At 45.8% G+C, this 19866-nt stretch overlaps 1 protein-coding gene across 3 annotated transcripts in view; it reads right to left on the bottom strand.

Annotated features, from left to right (window-relative positions):
* RNF185 (ring finger protein 185) overlaps positions 1-19866 on the bottom strand; it is a 46415-nt gene that overhangs the window by 2832 nt on the left and 23717 nt on the right. The window contains exons 1-6 of one of the 3 annotated variants that reach the window (XM_063704866.1): positions 18599-18737; positions 16762-16985; positions 11351-11369; positions 8503-8615; positions 7095-7149; positions 2503-2620 (exon numbers count right to left, since the gene is read on the bottom strand). In XM_063704866.1, coding sequence (XP_063560936.1) covers positions 2503-2620; positions 7095-7149; positions 8503-8615; positions 11351-11369; positions 16762-16937 — 481 coding nt within the window. In that variant the 5' untranslated portion in view covers positions 16938-16985; positions 18599-18737. Of the gene's footprint in view, positions 1-2502; positions 2621-6928; positions 7150-8502; positions 8616-11350; positions 11370-16761; positions 16986-18598; positions 18738-19866 lie in introns of those variants that run through there. The other 2 variants (XM_004063331.4, XR_008674908.2) reach the window with 2 other exon arrangements.

Genomic DNA, 19866 nt, shown 5'->3' with positions numbered 1-19866 from the left:
CACCATGTTGGTCAGGTTGGTCTCGAACTCCTGACCTTGTGATCCGCCTGCCTCAGCCTCCAAAAGTGCTGGGATTACAGGCATGAGCCACCATGCCTGGCCTTTTTTTTTTTTTTCTTTTTGAGATGGAGTTTTGCTCTTGTTGCCCAGGCTGGAGTGCAATGGCACGATCTCGGCTCACTGCAACCTCCACCTCCTGGGTTCAAGCGATTCTCCTGCCTCAGCCTCCTGAGTAGCTGGGATTACAGGCACACACCACCACACCCTGCTAATTTTTTTTTTTTGTATTTTTAGTAGGAAAAGGGTTTCACCATGTTGGCCAGGCTGGTCTCAAACTCCTGACCTCAGGTGATCCACCCACCTCAGCCTCCCAAAGCGTTGGCATTACAGGCATGAGCCATCGCACCCAGCCAAAATAAATTTCTAAACCCCAAATAATATCAGGCAAAATGAAACTGTGTGGAACAATAACAATAAGGACAAGACATGGTCCAATTTATCATAAAAGGTTTGGCCTGCACATGCAAATAAACCAGGTGATTAACAGGAAACTCTTGCAGGAAATAATGAAAGCAAGCCTACTGTTTGTTAAGTATCTTCTATCTGCTAAGTGTTTTGTACATGTTATTATTTGGTGGATATTATTATTTCCATTTTGAGTAGGAAGCAGCTGAAACATAGGTTTGAGGTGACCTGTTCAAGATTGAAAGGCTCAGAAATTAGTGGCAGAGCTCTGCAGCCTCTCCACACACTGCCTCTCAAGGGCCCCACAGGGATTGCCTTCCTTTTCCAGAAGAGAACTAGGATCCAGACAGGCAAAATGACTTGTTTTTCAAGGTAGAGGCAGAAGAACTGGGGTGAGAACCTAAGTCTCCACTCCTGTCTGCTTTAGGAAAAGCTACCATTTAGAGCTCCCTGTCCTGACTTTGGGGGAAGGAGGATAAAAGAATCTGTGTCCAGGATGGGCAAATTGTACCAAGCATGACAAGGGAAAACTGTGATTGTGGCAGGGGGATAAAGTAATCCAGAGTCTAGCCTGGCTGTGGAACTCTGCTTAGGTGGGGAATCCAAGGTTAGCCTTCGACCAGGTTAGAAGGATGCAAGCTATCAGGCAGGTTCTTGCTGGCTTCACAGGGATTTGCCCTTTCTTCAGGGCAGAGTACACCCTATCTTTTGGGGTATACTTCCTCTGAAAAACAAATGTGAACAGAGGATAAACCTTCAAGGCAGATAAAGTAAGAAAGGGCATCCCCAGGGCCGGGCGCGGTGGCTCACGCCTGTAATCCCAGCACATTGGGAGGCCCAGGCGGGCGGATCACGAGGTCAGGAGATCGAGACCATCCTGGCTAACACAGTGAAACCCCGTCTCTACAAAAAAATACAAAAAAATTAGCCAGGTGTGGTGGCGGGTGCCTGTAGTCCCAGCTACTCGGGAGGCTGAGGCAGGAGAATGGCGTAAACCTGGGAGGTGGAACTTGCAGTGAGCCGAGATCACTCCAGCCTGGGGGACAGAGCGAGACTCCATCTCAAAAAAAAAAAGGCATTCCCAAGATATCTTGGTGCTGAGATTCCTCAGCTGGATGCTCTGATGGATTCACGAAGAGAGGCAGGCAGGCAGGCAGTCAAGAAAGACTTATAGATTGCCTGCTGTGTACCAAGGACCAGGGTGGGGATGAGAATAACTGGGATGACCCAGTTACCATCTTTACGGCATAAGCTCTTGGCATGAACCACACAATGGTCACTTCTGTACCATATGCTGTGTCCAGTGCACATGAAGCTCCAAGTGCAGGCAGAGCTCAACCGATCATGGCATCTCTGCAGGCTCCATAGTAAGGATCTTGGCTTGGGTGTCAGACTGTGATAAGAGTTCAAGGCACCCACCTCATTGCCTTGCTCTATACCGAATGCAGATGGCACTTTCAAGCAGTAGGAGGGAGAACTGCAGCAGCAGTTGGTAGACCTAGGCATGGTTCCCACAGGGCTGAGGCTGCTTGTGACCAGCCTCATGTTGTGTCCCGAAGGAAGCTGGACAGAGATGCCAGAGAATGGAGATGCCTTCACTCCTTATGGGTCATCTCACATTTCCAGGCCCCCAAATGGTCAAAGTGGGGAGTAAATGTGCAGAATTAGGCTTTTCCTCAGCTGAGTATCACTTACAGTTTTCCATTTTATAGACATGGGGTATGTCTTGGTAACATTACTGAGCATTTTCTGATCTGTTAAACGCAGCTAATCACACACCTGTTCCATAGGGTGGTTGTGATGATCCCCTGAGCTTGGAATGGAAAGTGCTATATATATGCATGCCTAATAGTTGGTAAGTGCTCAACATTGTTACCATGTCTGTAAGTGATCTAAAAACAGCTTAAGATATTTTGAAAAGGCTGATTATCCATGTAGTGACAATTATCTGTAACTTATATACTGCTGAATTCCAAGGAGCTTTCAAGCAATATTACTAAGATATCTTCCTAATTTCTCAAGGAAATAGGGTCTTACCTGGAGGAGGCCGCCCATCGTTTATATTAAATGCTGTGGCAAATATCCCAAAGGGAAATGCCCCAATTCCAAAAGACATCTGGAAGCCACCATCTCCAAATCCAAATCCTTGAAATCCCTGTGTGGAAGAAAGGCAATTAAGGGCAGGAGAATCAGGCAGGTTTCTCCTGTGCCTATCAAAACTCAACATACCTCACGTTGTCTTGCATGTGGCACCTGCCTCTTCTCCCTACCTTGTGCCACATGTTTCGAAGGTGGGGGACAGCTTTTCCTCCCATATATACCCTGAAGTAGAGGAACTCTGGCAAGCCCTCTGCCCTTTTAGCCTTAGCTTCCAGCTAAGAATCTATGAATGGGCCAAAAAGGACTGGCTCTGACCCAGTGTGAAACACTCTGCTGACATAAGTCAGCACTCACAGGGCTTGAGGATATTTTCCAGAGTCCCACATTAGCTAGTAACACCTTCTACATGCTTTATAGGAGCAATATTGACAGCCACCCCTGTGCCCAACGGAACATCAAACAAGCTACACATTATCTTTAATAGCAAAAATGTTAAAACTCTAATTAGCCAACAATGGAAGTCATGATCAAAATCTTGATACATGCATTCAAAGAAACATTATCCTGACTTAAGCGGTAACACTGAAAAACTCTTGTGACCAAGTTATCAGACAAAATTGTTTGAACACTGTGGTCACAACTACATGACAATATGTAGGTATATGGACAAGTTACGGATTAAAATTTCTTTTAATATTGTTACATGGAATTTTTACATTTTAAAACACTTTAATGTTTTCTGATTATAAAAGTAATATATGCTTGCTATAAGAAACTCACACATTACAGAAATAATTGACAGAGTCAGAGATCTTCTATTCACCTTCCCACTTCGCAGCCACTCCACTTTACCTCTGAAATAACCACTATCAGCAGTTTGGTATATCACCCTCAGTTTTCTTTCCATGTGCATGTTCTGCACTGCATCATCTTTCACATGAAAAGATTCAGTAGGAACAATACTGTGAATAAATAACTCCCTTTTTTAAAGCGTGAGCTCTGTGCTAGGCACCATGTTAAGCACTAGGACATATAAATCATGTTTAATTTTTACATTGGCTTCATGTGCATTTCACAGATGACCAAACTGAGGCTTGGAGAGGTGAAATAACTTGACCAAGGAGTACAGTTTAGATCTAAAACTGGGTCAATTTGATCTGAAAACACATGCTTTTTTCTTTTCTTTTTTTTTTTTGAGACAGGGTCTCGCTCTGTCACCCAGCCTGGAGTGCAATGGTGCAATCATGGCTCACTGTAGACTCAATCTCCCAGGCTCAAGCAATACTCCCATCTCAGCCTCTTGAGTAGCTGGGACCACAAGTGTACCCCTCCATGCCTCGCTAATTTTTAAATTTTTTGTACAGATAGGGTCTCACTTTGTTGCTCAGGATGGTCTCAAACTCCTGGGCTCGAGTGATCCTCCCACCTCAGCCTCCCAAAGTGCTGGGATTAGAGGCCAGAGCCACTGTGCCCGGCCTTCATGCTCTTAATTACTGTGCGCATCTTTCAAATATTTTTTTCTCTTCCCCTGCATCCCTGATGAGAGGTTTAGAACAAATGATTTTAAAAATAATAAAAAGAAGACAGACTATTGGGCCGAATGCTCTTCACAAAGAGCTCAATGGCCTTCATTTATGAGTTTTTTGCAAGTCACAAAAATAGCTACTCTCCGTCACACACTGAGCAGCCTGGCATCTAGTTCCAAACTTCTTGCCAGATGGCATCACCTATAAAGCCTAACAGCTGACTTAATGAGAGGGCAAACCTAAAGGGAAGGAAAACAAAGAGTTTCCATCTCCTCAATACAAAATGCCTCCTACTCAGTTCATGGTTGAATCTAACGGCTCCTGGGACTGAGGCTGCCTTACTTGGGAAGGTGCAATTGTTTCATCAGGAACCACAGATTCATTCAGTGCAATCCTGAGGACTAACCATTCTACTTCCCTTCTAGCAACATCTATATGATCTCACCAGTCCATACATTTGGTGGGATTATGTTCCTGGGCCAGAGTATGCAAAAAAACATCGCTAGTAGCTGCAGGTGCTTATAAATGCTAGAGGTATGCACTTTGGTCATCAAGGCCAGGGCCTCTGGCTTCTGGGGGCCTCTGATTCCTGCATTAGTTGCTAAGGCTCTGTAGGAAACCAAAACCTAGGAATGTTAAAGTGGTGTCACCTGGTGGTCAAGAGCAGAGACTTCAATACCAGCCAGATCTGGGTTTCAGCACTGTACGTGTGGCCCTGGACAGATCACTTTACCTTATCTGGGCCTCAGTTTCCTCCTCCGTTAAATGAGTTGATGTGAGGCTTAAATGAGATCATGCATATAAAGCTCTTAACATATAGTTATTTCCATATAGTAACCATTCAACAAGTGTTCACTGCTAGTATTATTATTATTAAGGGTAATCCTTAATTTCTTTCTTTTTTTTTTTTGAGACGGAGTCTTGCTCTGTCGCCAAGGCTGGAGTGCAGTGGTGCGATCTCAGCTCACTGCAACCTCTGCCTCCCGAGTTCAAGTGATTCTCCTGTTTCAGCCTCCCGAGTAGCTGGGACTACAGGCACATGCCACCACACCCGGCTAATTTTTATGTTTTTAAGAAAGCAGAGACAGGGTTCCACCATATTGGTCAGGCTGGTCTCGAACTCCTGACCTCAGGTGATCCACCCGCCTCAGCCTCCCAAAGCGCTGAGATTATAGGTGTGAGCCACCATGCCCAGCCGAGAACCTTAATTTCTTTCAAGATCCCTGACTCAATAATCCTACTCCTGGAAATCCTAACAAAATGCCATTACTCAAACTCAAAAAAAAAAAAAAAAAAAGCGGCAGTGCGTGGTGGCTCACGCCTGTAATCCCAGCACTTTGGGAGGCTGAGGAGGGCGGATCATCTGAGCTTGGGAGTTCGAGACCAGCCTGACCAACATGGAGAAACCTCGTCTCTACTAAAAATACAAAAATTAGCCGGGCGTGGTGGCCCATGCCTGTAATCCCAGCTACTCTGGAGGCTGAGGCAGAAGAACTGTTTGAACCCGGGAGGCAGAGGCTGTGGTGAGCCGAGATCGCACTACTGCACTCCAGTTGGGCAACAAGAGTGAAACTTCGTCTCAAAAAAAAAAAAAAAAAGTGTGCAAAGATGGTTATTGGAGCATTATTTAAACAGCAAAATGGGGAAACAACTAAAATGTCCTTCGATGAGGAAAACCCAAATTATAATGAACCAAAACTCAATGGGTTCCCAGCAATAGCATGGAAAAATAAAAAAATAATAATAAACTCAGTAGGATAAATGGCAGCCTAAATAATAAAGAGGACACTTCAGAGCATCATGGAAAACCTGCCAAAATTAAATTTTAAAGCAAACAGAATGGTGATGGCTACATAAAAATACATATGCACAGCATACAGATGAAGAGAACATGAGGATATGAGAATATACTTGTTCTGGGCTCTTGGCAATGGTGGGTAAATATTTTGCTTTTAAAATTTCTTTAACATTTTAACAGAATTTTTTTAAGAGTAACATTTGATGTAAATATGCAAAAAATTTAAATGTTTTTGTTCCCAGCCACTAGACCACTAGAGACAAATGTGCAATTTTTTTTTTAGCCAGTAATCTTACTTCTAAGAATTTATCCTAAGCCAGGCACAGTGGTTCACGCCTGTAATCCTAACACTTTGGGAGGCTGAGGTGGGAGGACTGCTTGAGCCCAGGAGTTAGAGACCAGCCTGGGCAACATAGTGAGACCTTGTTTCTACCCAAACAAAACAAAACAAAAAAAAGAAAGACAAAAAAAAACTCAAAAAACTAGCTGGGCATGGTGCCATGCACCTGTGGTCCCAGCTACATGGGAGGCTGAGGTAGACTGAGCCCAGGAGGTCGAGGCTACAGTGAACTGTGATCACGCCACTGCACTCCAGCCTGGGCTACAGAGTGAGACCCTGTCTTATCCTAATAAAATAATAATGAACATGCTCACAAATTTATCTGTAAGTTCATCAGGATTTTTTTTAACTTGGAAAAAGAAAGCCGCTAATGTCTAACAAAGGATTGAATTATGTTAAATCCACACAACTAAATGCTAAACAGCTAGTTAGTAAAATATTGCTGGCAATGTAAAATCTCAAGATAATACTAAAAGACTCCCACTCACACAAAGAAGGTACTAAATATCTGTAGAACAAATGAAATTTTAAGAGAGGGTTACAAAACAGGAGCCACATATTGTAAAAAACAAAAAACAAAAACTGTGAAAAGTATACACACATCTGTAAAATACACGCATAGATTTGTAAAATTTGTGTGTATATATAATTATAGAAAAATGGAAAAGAAAATAGAACCAAAATGTTTCCAGTGGTTACCTCTGGATTGGTGTGGTTATAAGTGATTTTTTCCCCCTCTTTTCCTTTCTGTATTTTACAAGTTTTCCTTTACTTTTATAATCAAGGAGAAAAATTGTAAGGCTAAGAAGGAAACTTCTAAAGCCATCAGCTCATTTGTAGAAGCTTCTCCTAGAATGTTCCTCACCCCTCTGTTCTCCGGCTCTGGCCTCTGTCCTTGAGGACGAGGAGGGGTCTTCTCTCTGAAACAGAAATGGTGTAAAATAAGTCTATTACAAATTGCTTTGAGTTGCTCCCGGTGAGGACCTGGAGCTCTTTACCAACAGGGTCAGGGCCACAGCCTCTTTCTTGCCCAGGACATGAACTTATGCCAGATTAATTCTCCAAATACTAACTCTTCATTCTACCTTCAACTGTTCTTCCCACGTGTATAGAGAACCAGGGAGAAAATCAGCTCATTATGAGATATTCACCAGACTGCACTACAGCCTACTCCTCTTACAGAGATCCTGACTCAGATCGGTTAGGAATCATGGCCAGATGCCTTCCCTGGGCCTGTTAAGAGATAACAGAAATCTCAAACCCATACTGGAACAGAGGGTGGGTTGTCAGCAGTAAGGGCTGAGGTTCATGGTTTCTCTGACCTTCCCCTATTAACTTCAGCTCTATCTCCCATTATTCTTGGGCAAATACCTGATGCTATTATTTTTGAGTCTCACCCCCTCAAATCACTCAACCCATGAATACTCAATTGAGGGCTTAGTTATACAATAAGCATTATGCAGGATGCTATAATACTGATGACAGACCCAACCCTTGAGGTGTTCATGGTTTCAAGGGGGATAAAGCCAGTCATATGACACTGTGGTGGGAACTGGGTGAGAGCAACTAATGTGAAGAAGACAGACCACTTCAAGGAAGAGGGAACTTTAGGGCTGCTCATAAGAGACGAGTAGAAGTTAGAGGAGGAGGTGGGGGTAGAGGGGTAGCTTGAGCAGGACTGGGGAGGGAAGAAGGCAGAAGAGAGAGCAAATACACAGGCTGATAAATGTGAAAGAGCAAGTCCCTTTAAGAGAAGTCTAATATGTCGGGTACACAGCATATGCTAGGGTAGCTGGATAAAGGTAAGAGATTCTTCTGGAGAGCTTGGGGATGCCAGACCATGAAGGGCTCTCAATACTTGTGTTTGTTGAATGCTGGACCCATGCACATCTCCATTTCTAGAAATCCCAAACTCCACAAAGTCACCCAGATCCTGTTTCCCCTCCCGCCATGCTTTATACATCACTGATGCAGCAACCCTGCTCCCTGGAGCCTCTCCTGCTTCATATCCTGCTTCCCAGGTTGCAGAAATGCTCTTTCACAGGGCTCTGCACACTTGTGATTGGATGTCTGTTCACTGCTGGGTCCCAGCAAGTGGCAACTTGGATCCCCTCTCTTCCCTCCCCTCCTAGCTGACTCTCATCTGGATGAGACTGCTTTGAAACCAAGAGATCATCTAGTACTAAGTAAAGGGTGGGGTTAGGGGATGCTGAATGGGAGTGAATTCACATCCAAGGGGAGAAGCGGTTGGGAGAGGCATCCTAAGTCCTCACCTGGGGTCCTGTTGCCCAGTGCTGCCCCTTCCATAGAGGGGGATGACCTTGTCTCGGCTGATGCCAGCTTTGCAAACAGGACACACCTGTCTGTTAGGTCTGGTCTCCAACCACTGCAAACAGGAGAGAAAAATGCATGTGGATGGCCCAAGACCCACCAGAGTGATCAGCCAGAGCCACCAGAACAACACAGGCCAGAGGCCTCAAACTGGGAAACACCAGCATGAGCAGGGAACATCTCAAGGAACCTGACTCCCATTCCTTCTCCTACCATTCAACAAATACTTACCAGTGGTAAAATCAAAATTGCCTTTAAATATCATCATAATTGGCCGGGTGCGGTGCTCATGCCTGTAATCCCAGTGCTTTGGGAGGCGGAGGTGGGTGGATCACCTGAGGTCAGGAGTTCAAGAGCAGCCTGGCCAACAAGGTGAAACCCCGTCTCTACTAAAAATACAAAAATTAGCCAGATGTGGTGGCGCATGCCTGTAGTTCCAGCTACTCGGGAGGCTGAGGCAGGAGAATCGCTTGAACCCGGGAGGCGGAGGTTGCAGTGAGCTGAGATTGCACCACTGCATTCCAGCCTGGGCAACACAGCAAGACTCTGTCTCAAAAAAAAGAAAAAAAATCATCACAATTAAACAGGCTTCTTCATGCTTTGTTTCTCTCTAGGGCCTCCTAGCAACACAGGGGGAGGGAAACTGCAAGCCTGGGGCTGTCAAGTCTGACATACCCAGCCTCAATTTAGGCTGCTGGTGTAAGTACAGCAAACTTTAAATCCCCACCTTCCCAGTAGGAGCAACTGTATTTTCCTGTCAGTCATATTCTTCTTTCTGTGATTTCTCATTTTTTTTTCCCCCAGACAGAGTCTTGCTCTGTCACCCAGGCTGGAGTGTAGTGGCATGATCTCAGCTCACTGCAACCCCTGCCTCCTGGGTTCAAGCAATTCTCCTGTCTCAGCCTTCCAAGTAGCTGGGATTACAGGCGCCCACCACCGCGCCCAGCTAATTTTTGTATTTTTAGTAGAGACAGGGTTTCACCATGTTGGCCAGGCTGGTCTCAAACTCCTGACCTCGTGATCTGCCTTCCTTGGTCTGCCAAAGTGCTGGGATCACAGGCATGAGCCACCGTGCCCGGCCAATTTCTCATTTTTATAGCATTTTCCCAACAACTGTGTATCCCAGGCATCAGAACCAGGAGATAAGCTGATCATTTTCTGGTGACTTACCACATGCTAAAGGATAGGTTTTGCTCATTATCTAAATTTGCATAATGCTTTTTGTGTACTTTCATTGATTTTTTGCATTCACCTATTTCTTTCAATATAAATCCCGTTTTGGGTTTCTCAGGCCCTTTCACTGGTTACATTAAAAATTTTTGTTTAGGCCAGGCGCGGTGGCTCACGCCTGTAATCCCAGCACTTTGGGAAGCTGAGGCGGGTGGATCACCTGAGGTCAGGAGTTCAAGACCAGCCTGGGGAACATGGTGAAACTCCGTTGTCTCTACTAAAAAGACAAAAAAACTAGCCGGGTGTGGTGGTGTGCACCTGTAATCCCAGCTACCCAGGAGGCTGAGGCACAAGAATCGCTTGAACCCGGGAGGTGGAGGTTCCAGTGAGCTGAGATCTCAACATTGCATCTAGCCTGGGCGACAGAGTGAGACTGTCTCAAAAAAAAAAAAAAAAAAAAATTAATTTTCTTAAAAAAACAAGTGATAAAAAATGTTTTTTGTTTTTGTTTTTTTGTTGTTGTTGTTGTTGTTTTTCGGTTTTTTGGTTTTTTTTTTTCTCGAAACATTGTCTCACTATGTCACCCAGGCTGGAGTGCAGTGGTGCAATCTCAGCTCACTGCAACCTCTGCCTCCCAGATTCAAGCGATTCTCATGCCTCAGCCTCCCTAGTAGCTGGGACTATAGGCGTGCACCACCACGCCCAGCTAATTTTTATATTTTTTGTAGAGACGGGGTTTTGCCATGTTGGCCAGGCTGTTCTCAAACTCCTTGCCTCAAGTGATCCACCTGCCTTGGCCTCCCTACGTGCTGGAAACGTGTTTTTATAGACATTCTATAAACATGAATCTAGGACTTCAGGGCTGAGGAGATGGCAGCATTGAATGATTTTATTTCCTACTCTTACTGTTCATAGCTCCAAAACTTACGTGTTACGTGTTCTTCATAAATTCATAGTCAATATGTACTACCAGGTCCTGCTGGGGACAGAATGTGCAGCCCTGTTCCCACCTTCTTTCTCCCATCCAGATTCTGAAGCTTTAGCAGTCTGGAACTTCTGTCCTCCCCCACATTCCCAGACCACCTACAAGTGTGGTACTCTACTGCTGACGACCAGGGAGACATTCAGCAGGCTGTGATTATTCACAGCCACTTGTGAATGCCAGGCCCAGCTCTGTCTCACCAAGCAGGTGCTAAAGCTGGGAAAATAGACTTTTCTCTCCTCACAAAAGCTCTTTGTTGACACCAAAAAAGTTTTCCCCTTCCTAATATTTTCATAATCTTTAAGGGCTGGGGGACTGTTGATATGATAGGAGGCACTGTTTTAATAGAAGCAGAATCTCAAAAATAAAAAGGACCTAACTAACATACTATCAATCCAATCCAATTTATAAATGAGTAACTGAGATCCAAAAAGGCCCTCTGTGGCAGAATTAGGACCATCCCGATTTCATCAAGTGTCTGTCAGTGGACAGGTATGTAAAGAAGGCTGGGGGGGTAAGTAAGCAAATGAGCCCACAAGCAGGGCAGATTGCAGCTTCTGACAGCAGTCTCCTGAGACTAGGGCTCTCCTGTGCAACCATAGGTGATGAAAGACAAAGTAAAATGAAATGCATCTTACCTGATGTAAACACGGCCAACTGCCAGAGTCCCCAGGGCAACCAGTCATCAAGGAGAAGGAGAAAAGGGGAAAGGAAGAAAAATATTTTCATTAGCAGAAACACTTGATGGGTGGAGTGGTAGTAGCAGAATGAGAAAACAGGAGTAAACTATGGAGCACTGCATGCCCACTGAGGTTCTGTAGGGATTACTGGCATCGGAAATTAGAAAAAACTGGGGTAAAAATCACAGAAAATAAATAACGCAATGGAGATAAGACCCCAGCCTCTGCCCCTGAGATCTCAGTATATGTGAAATCCCCAGGGCTCAGACCACACAGACCCAGCTTCTCTACAAATCACCCTGTGAGAGGTTACAACATCTGAAGGAATCCAATAAAAGCTAAGGACACCCTGTGCAAAAAATTGATGGGGGCATTCACATACACATGTACTACACACTATTTTACACTCAATTTCAGTGGGTTCATAGCCTCCTCGGGCTCACAAGGGATGTGTGGACTCTCAGGTAGTCCAGATCCAGTTTAACAAAATCTTCAGGCTGTCCTCATCCTCGAGAACTCTCCTAGCAGGAAGCAGCTTAAAAGTTCAGGTCTACTCTAAAAGCATCTTTAAGTAATAGAAAGGATGGGGATGCTACTTGACAGAAAGGGTTACCTTCAGCTTAGAGAGCTGCTGTCCAATCTCTCCATTTTCAAATGAGGAAACCAAAGCTCAGAAACATAAAATGAACTGCATCAGGATTAAAAAAAAAAGTCTCCTGACTTCTAGTTCATTGCCCTTTCTATAATCTAACACCACATACAAAAAAAAATGATATCTACAGAATCGAAAGAAAAGTATTCAACTCCACTTTTTTTTTTTTTTTTTTTGAGACAAAGTTTTGCTCTTGTTGCCTAAGCTGGAGTGCAGCTCACTCAGCTCACTGCAACCTCTGCCTCCCGGGTTCAAGCGATTCTCCTGCCTCAGCCTCCTGAGTAGCTGGGATTATAGGTGTGCGCCACCACGCCCAGCTAATTTTTTGTATTTTTAGCAGAAACGGGGTTTCACCGTGTTAGTCAGGCTGGTCTCAAACTCCTGACCTCAGGTGATCCGCCCGCCTTGGCCTCCCAAAGTGCTGGGATTAAAGGTGTGAGCCACCATGTCTGGCCCACATTTTTAATTTCTTTCTCTCGTTTATTTAGTTAACACATATCTACTGTGTACCTACTATGTAGGCCAGGACAGTGGAAAATGCAGGCATGGCTTCTGTACCTCACATACCAAGTATCTTTAGCTGAGTACACTTTGAACTCAAAGGATAGTTCCTTTTCCAATTCCTGAACCACAGTTTAGCTTCACAAACCAAATACACAATCTTCCTGGCCGTAACATCTGACTCCAACATTAATCTTGCAATGTCATTCTAAACTGAGTGGAGAATAACCCCAAATCATGGCAGATCTCCACTGGCAAGTTCCCTTAAAGGCTCTAGGGGAGAAGTGGAGGTGAATGAATGACCCTCAGGGGAAAGTCAGGCTTTATAACAATGACCATTCCTCCCATTTATTAAGCAACGATAGTCATGTATCACTGAACGACAGGGATAGTTCTGAGAAATGTGTCATTAGGCAATTTCATCATTGTGAGCATCACAGAGTGTACTTACACAAACCTAGCTGAAATAGCTTACTACACACCTAGGCTACATAGTATAGCCTATTGCTCCTAAGCTACAAACCTGAATAGCATGTGAGTATCGTAGGTAACTGTAACACAGTGGTAAATATTTGTGCATTTAAACATACCTAACATAGAGCCAAGAGCCAAGGTGTGGTGGCTCATGCCTGTAATCCCAGCACTTTGGGAGCTGAGGTGGGCAGATTATTTGAGGTCAGGAGTTCAAGACCAGCCTGGCCAACATGGTGAAACCCCATCTCTATCAAAAACACAAAAACTAGCCATGTGTGGTGGCACATGCCTGTAATCCCACCTACATAGGAGGCTGAAGCACGAGAATCACTTGAACCTGGGAGGTGGAGGTTGCAGTGAGCTGAGATCGTGCTACTCAATCTGGAGTGCTACTGCACTCCAGCATGGGTGACGCAGTGAGACTCCATCTCAAAAAAAACCAAAAACCAGGCTGGGCGTGGTGGCTCACGCCTGTAATCCCAGCACTTTGGGAGGCTGAGGCGGTTGGATCACCTGAGATCAGGAGTTCAAGACCAGCCTGGCCAACACGGTAAAACCCCGTCTCTACTAAAAATACAAAAATTAGTCAGGTGTGGTGGCACATATGTGTAATCCCAGCTTCTCGGGAGGCTGAAGCAGGAGAATCGTTTGAACCTGGGAGGCAGAGGTTGCAGTGAGCCAAGATCACGCCACTGCACTCCAGAGCCTGGGCAACAGAGTGAGACTCCTTCTCAAAAAAACAACAAACAAACAAACAAAAAATCCAACATACCTAACATAGAAAAGGTAACGCACTGCTCTATAACATTTTAAAATCGCTAGATTATAGGAACTTTTCAGGTCCATCATCATCTTATGGAACCGCTGTTGGATATGTAATCCATTGTTGACCAAAATGTCATTATGTACTGCATGACTGTACTGTGTGCCACGCTGTGGCTGAATACCTTTCCATTTCTTAATGTCACTGGACGGTCACATTAACCTATGAGGCAGTACCATTATCTCCATCTTACAGATGAGGAAACCAAAGTACAGGGAAGCTAGCAGATTTGCTCAGGGATGCACCATCCAGACTGGAAGCATCTGTTTCATTTTAGAGTCTGTGTTCTTTCCAGTGGCATTCTGCCTTTAAAAAAAAAATTGATAGCAGGCATGGTGGCTCACACCAGTAATCCCAGCACTTTGGGAGGCCAAGGCGGGCAGATAACGAGGTCAGAAGATCGAGACCATCCTGGCCAACATGGTGAAAACCTCTCTCTACTAAAAATACAAAAATTAGCTGAGTGTGGTGGTGTGCGCCTGTAATCCCAGCCACCTGGGAGGCTGAGGCAGGAGAATTGCTTGAACTTGGGAGGCAGAGATTGCAGTGAGCCGAGATTGTGCCACTGCACTCCAGCCTGGTGACAAAGCAAGACTTCGTCTCTAAAAAAAAAAAAAAAATTTTGACACAGGGCCAGGCATGGTGGCTCACGCCTGTAATCCTAGCACTTTGGGAGGTCAGGGTGGGCAGATCACTTGAGGTGAGGAGTTTGAAACCAGTCTGGCCAGCATGGCGAAGCCCCACCTCTACTAAAAATACAAAAAGAAAATTAGCCAGGCGTGGTGGTGCATTCCTGTAGTCCCAGCTACTTGGGAGGCTGAGACAGGAGAACCACTTGAGCCCAGGAGGCAGAGGTTGCAAGTGAGCCAAGACTGCACCACTGTACTCCAGCCTGGGCAACAGAGCAAGGCTGTCTCCACAAAAAAAAAAAAAAAAAAAAGATATACAATAGCTGTACATTTAAATATATATATAGTTTATATATATAAAATACATAATTATAATTTATAATTATAAAATTTAATAAATACACACACCAACACACACACATATATATATATATTTTTTTGAGACAGAGTCTTGCTCCATCACCCAGGCTGGAGTGCAGTGGTGTGATCTCAGCTCACTGCAAGCTCTGCCTCCCGGGTTCACCCCATTCTCCTGCCTCAGCGTCCCCAGCAGCTGGGACTACAGGTGCACTCCGCCACACCCGGCTAATTTTTTTTTTTTTTTTTTAGTAGAGAAGGGTTTCATCGTGTTAGCCAGGATGGTCTCCATCTCCTGACCTTGTGATCCGCCCACCTTGGCCTCCCAAAGTGCTGGGATTACAGGCGTGAGCCACCGTGCCCAGCCCAGAATATATATATATTTTTAAGAGACAGGGTCTCTCTCTGTCGCCTAGACTGGAGTGCAGTGATACAATCATAGCTCACTGTAGCCTCGAACTCCTGGGCTCAAGCCTTCCTCCCACCTCAGTCTCCCGAGTAGCTAGGACTACAGGTACCGCCACCATGCCTGACTAGTTTTAAACATAGTGGGGCCTCACTATGTTGCCCAGACTCATCTTGCACTCCTGGGCTCAAGTGATCCTCCCACCATGGCCTCTCAAAGTGTTCGGATTACAGGTGTGAGCCACTGAGCCCAGCCATAATAGCTGTACATATTTTTTATGTTATATGTGATAATTTGATACATTCACATAATCAAATCAGGGGTATCCTGTCTTTTAATTCTTAATTTTGTCAATCATTTCAAGTCCTGGTTTTACGATACCCTGAAGTATCCTGAATTTCTAGGAGAATGTGGATCACAACAGCTTTTACACAAGATGGTAATTAGGGCAAGAGCCTCAAGAACAAAAATCTCTGCTCCATTCTATTTATTCACCAATAAATTGATGTTTTACGCTGTTGCCAACTTAAAATCCCTTAAATATTGTTTAAACGGCCTTTTCTTCACACGATTTCTCTGCTCAAAAATATTCATTACCTCTATGTCCCTTTAGTCGAATCTGGGTTTGATAATCTGGCTCAACACTACTGTAACCATTATTTTTCCTAACACTCCCAGACCCTCATCCAGAGTGCTGTGAGAGGTATACAGTAGCCTCAAGGGTCTCAGATGAGTCCAACAGTGCATGTGCCTGTCCCCAGAAACTCCCTGCCTTGGGGTGACACACACACCCTTCGCCTTTACCCAGCATTTTTTGATCGACCTTTCAAGGTTCAGCTCAAAATCTCAAGACAAAAAAAACCACACACACACACACACACAAACAAAATCCGACCTTCACCTAGCACCTAGGTTCTCAGCCAGAAAGGGCTCCTGTAACCATCAAGGCTGGAACAGACACCGACCTTGACACTTCATTTTGATGAGTGTATCTATCTATATATAAACATAAAATATAATAACAATTATAGTCATAGCTAACACATAGTATTTACTGCAGGCTATGTGCTCTTCTAAGCCTTTTACATATTTTGAGTCACTTAATGCTTGCAAATGACCCTGTAAAATGAGGCAGAATGTGTGTAAGCACCTTGTCCAAGGTCAAACAGGAAGGTGGCAGAGTCAAGCTTCAGAAGGAGGAAGCCCAGTTCCACAGTCCTTGCTTATAACCATTATGCTATACTGCCTGTAGGCTCAGCACAGCAAGTAGCAGGTAGTAAGTGCTCACTAAATGGTAAGTATTATTACTTTAGAGATGGGGAGAACGAGCTCAGAGTGGAGACAGGATTTGCCCAAGGTCATCCAGCTCATTGGTAGCAGAGCTGGGATGGGAACTCAGGTCTCTTGTCCCTTGAGCCTGAGTGTATTCCCAAAGTGAGCAGGAAGCATTCTGCTCCAAACCACCCAGGGCCACAGGCTTTCCAAACTTGGCAATGTGCTCTCTGGGGTGGAAGCAGGGGTACTGACCAGAAGAGGTGGCCACACAGGCTGATGACGGCATCCTTGGCTGTGTCCAAGCAGATGTTGCACTCGAAAGTGCTGTCCTGCCCTCCGCTCTCGCCAGCGCCATTGCTGCTCCCACTGGGCCCCCCTGCACTGGAGTTCTCAGGAGATGCAGAGGCCGAGGGCCCCTTGCTTGCCATCCTTGGCTGTCAGCGAAGCTCTGAGTGAAGACTTTCCCCAGGGAAATCCTAAAAAGCAGAGAACTCTTGACTGCCCATTTCTGCAGCCCTCTCCCCCCAGCTTCCATGCCAACATTCCTGTCTTCTCTAGGCTCCAGAGCTGATTATGACTGAATCCCTGAGCAGACTTCCCAAAGCGCTACAGAAGACAAGAGTTGTAGGGCACTACCCAGAGGGAAGTGACCCAGAAACTTCTCATGAATATGGTCCAGAATATATCACACAGATACACAAACTCCACCAAATACAGAGCAGCCTCCAGATGGTTCTCCACAGGAACCAGGACCTTGTCTCACTCGTCTTTAGATTCCCCCATGATAATCAACCCAGGTGACAAATACATGCTACATTAAATGGAATGTTCAGGCTGTCCAGCCTCTATATTGACGGGTGAATCTGCTGAGGCAGGAAGGTTGTGATTGTCATATGCCAGAATATATATATATATTTTTAAGAGATGGAGTTTCACTCTGTTGCCCAGGCTGGAGTGCAGTGGCACAATCTTGCCTCACTGCAACCTCTGCCTCCCAGGTTCAAGTGATTCTCCTGCCTCAGCCTCCCGAGTAACTGGGATTACAGGTGCCTGCCACCACAGCCGGCTAATTTTTGTATTTTTAGTAGAGATGGGGTTTCATCATGTTGGCCAGGCTGGTCTTGAACTCCTGACCTCAGGTGATCCACCTGCCTCAGTTTCCCAAAGTGCTGGGATTACAGGTGTGAGCCACTGTGCCCAGCCCATATGCCAGAATATTAAGAAATTCCTATAACTATGAAAGGTTAGGAAGCTAACAAGGACTAGAAAGATCATCTGGTCCAAGGTCTTCCATATTGCAATCTTTTTCAATCCTCCTTCTGCCACATTGGAATACTATTCACCTTATTTTATCTAAATATATCAACTTTTTAGCCTCAGTACATTTAAAGAAGAGGTTTATGTCACTGTAATAAATGGAAAACCAGTAATACTTACCATAAGTAAAAAGGTTAATATAAAAGTAACAAATGAAAAGTTTACCCTCATACCACCTGACATCACCTGGCACACTCATACTATGTTTTGGACAATCTTGATCTGGTCCAATTTCTTTAGGAAACTGCAGTTACCTCGGCTAGCTGACTAATGTGGGGCTGAGACTGGGACTCATGGACACCCTGTTTGCACCGTACCACTACATACTAAACTGGCCACTAAATGCTGGTATAAACAGACCACTGTTGACCACCACCTCCAAGTCAAAGAACCCAGCCAGGAGTTGAACAAGAAAGAGAATAAAACCAACACCAACGGATACCCAGGAATTCTGGATGCACATTAAGAATCTGTCAGGAGCCTTATCTGGCCACCCTCATCACCTCAGAAATTCCAAGTAGGAAATGTTGGCTGGCTACCACAGTCAGAGAAGTGGAGGCCTGGATACTGGACTCAGCCTCTAGCTTGCTAGGTGGTTCTGGGAACCTCCTTTTCCCTCTACTGATCATAATTTTCTCATCTGTAAAATGAGGCACTGGACTCCCTGGTGTCCTGGGTGGCCCCCTCCAGCTCTTAGACTGTGCCTCTCCAGGTCATCTTAACCTACTGTTACCTCCAAAACAAGCGGCCCCTTCACAAATTTAGGACTTACCACTGGAACACCAGAAGGTCACCCTGATGTCAGCTTCCAGAGTATGAGAAGACAAGGACCAAAAAAGTTACAGCCGTCTCAGACCCAGAAAGCTTCCTGCCTTCACACGGTGGACTCAGAGCTCTGGCCTCATGAGTATCCCTCACCATGATACCAGCTCAGTGACTTGAGCAGAGAGAGGAGGCCAGCTCACCACTTTTTCACTCAGTTACATCATTTTACATAATGTCCCAGAAGGGTAGCTGGATGCTGGCGGCACCAGTGCTGTGCGCTGGCCTGGGCTCCAAGACCTTCTCTCTGACCTTCCTCTTCTCCATATCACACGTGCTCTCTTCATCTTAGGATAAAACCCACTTTTGAGGGCCACATTACTGTCTTTCCTCATTATTCCAGCTCAACAATTCTAAGTACCCAACCTATGTGTGTTTCTTTTAAAAAAAAAAAAAAAATCTTAAAAAATTAAAAATCGCTCTCCCTCCCCCTCCCCCTCCCTCTCCCCTTTGCACGGTCCTTGTCTCCCCTTTGCACGGTCTCCCTCTGATGCCGAGCCGAGGCTGGACAGTACTGCCACCATCTCGGCTCACTGCAGCCTCCCTGCCTGATTCTCCTGCCTCAGCCTGCCGAGTGCCTGGGATTGCAGGCATGCGCCATCACACCTGACTGGTTTTCGTATTTTTTGGTGGAGACGGGGTTTCGCCGTGTTGGCCGGGCTGGTCTCCAGCTCCTGACCGTGAGTGGTCTGCCAGCCTCGGCCTCCCGAGGTGCCGGGATTGCAGACGGAGTCTCGCTCACTCAGTGCTCAATGTTGCCCAGGCTGGAGTGCAGTGGCGTGATCTCGGATCGCTACAACCTCCACCTCCCAGCCACCTGCCTTGGCCTCCCAAAGTGCCGAGATTGCAGCCTCTGCCTGGCCGCCACCCCGTATAGGAAGTGAGGAGCGTCTCTGCCTGGCCACCCATCGTCTGGGATGTGAGGAGCCCCTCTGCCCAGCCGCCCAGTCTGGGAAGTGAGGAGCGCCTCTTTCTGGCCGTCATCTCGTCTGGGAAGTGAGGAGCGTCTCTGCCTGGCCGCCCATCCTCTGGGATGTGGGGAGAGCCTCTGCCCCGCTGCCCCGTCTAAGATGTGAGGAGTGCCTCTGCCCGGCCGCGACCCCGTCTGGGAACTGAGGAGTGTCTCTGCCCCGCCGCCACCCTGTTTGGGAGGTGAGGAGCGTCTCTGACCGGCCGCGCCGTCTGAGAAGTGAGGAGCCCCTCCGCCCTGCAGCCGCC

The sequence above is a fragment of the Gorilla gorilla genome, chromosome 23, assembly GCF_029281585.2.
Source record: "Gorilla gorilla gorilla isolate KB3781 chromosome 23, NHGRI_mGorGor1-v2.1_pri, whole genome shotgun sequence".
In the NCBI taxonomy this organism is placed as follows: Eukaryota; Metazoa; Chordata; class Mammalia; order Primates; family Hominidae; genus Gorilla; species Gorilla gorilla.
This window is presented reverse-complemented; position numbering and strand designations above follow the sequence as displayed.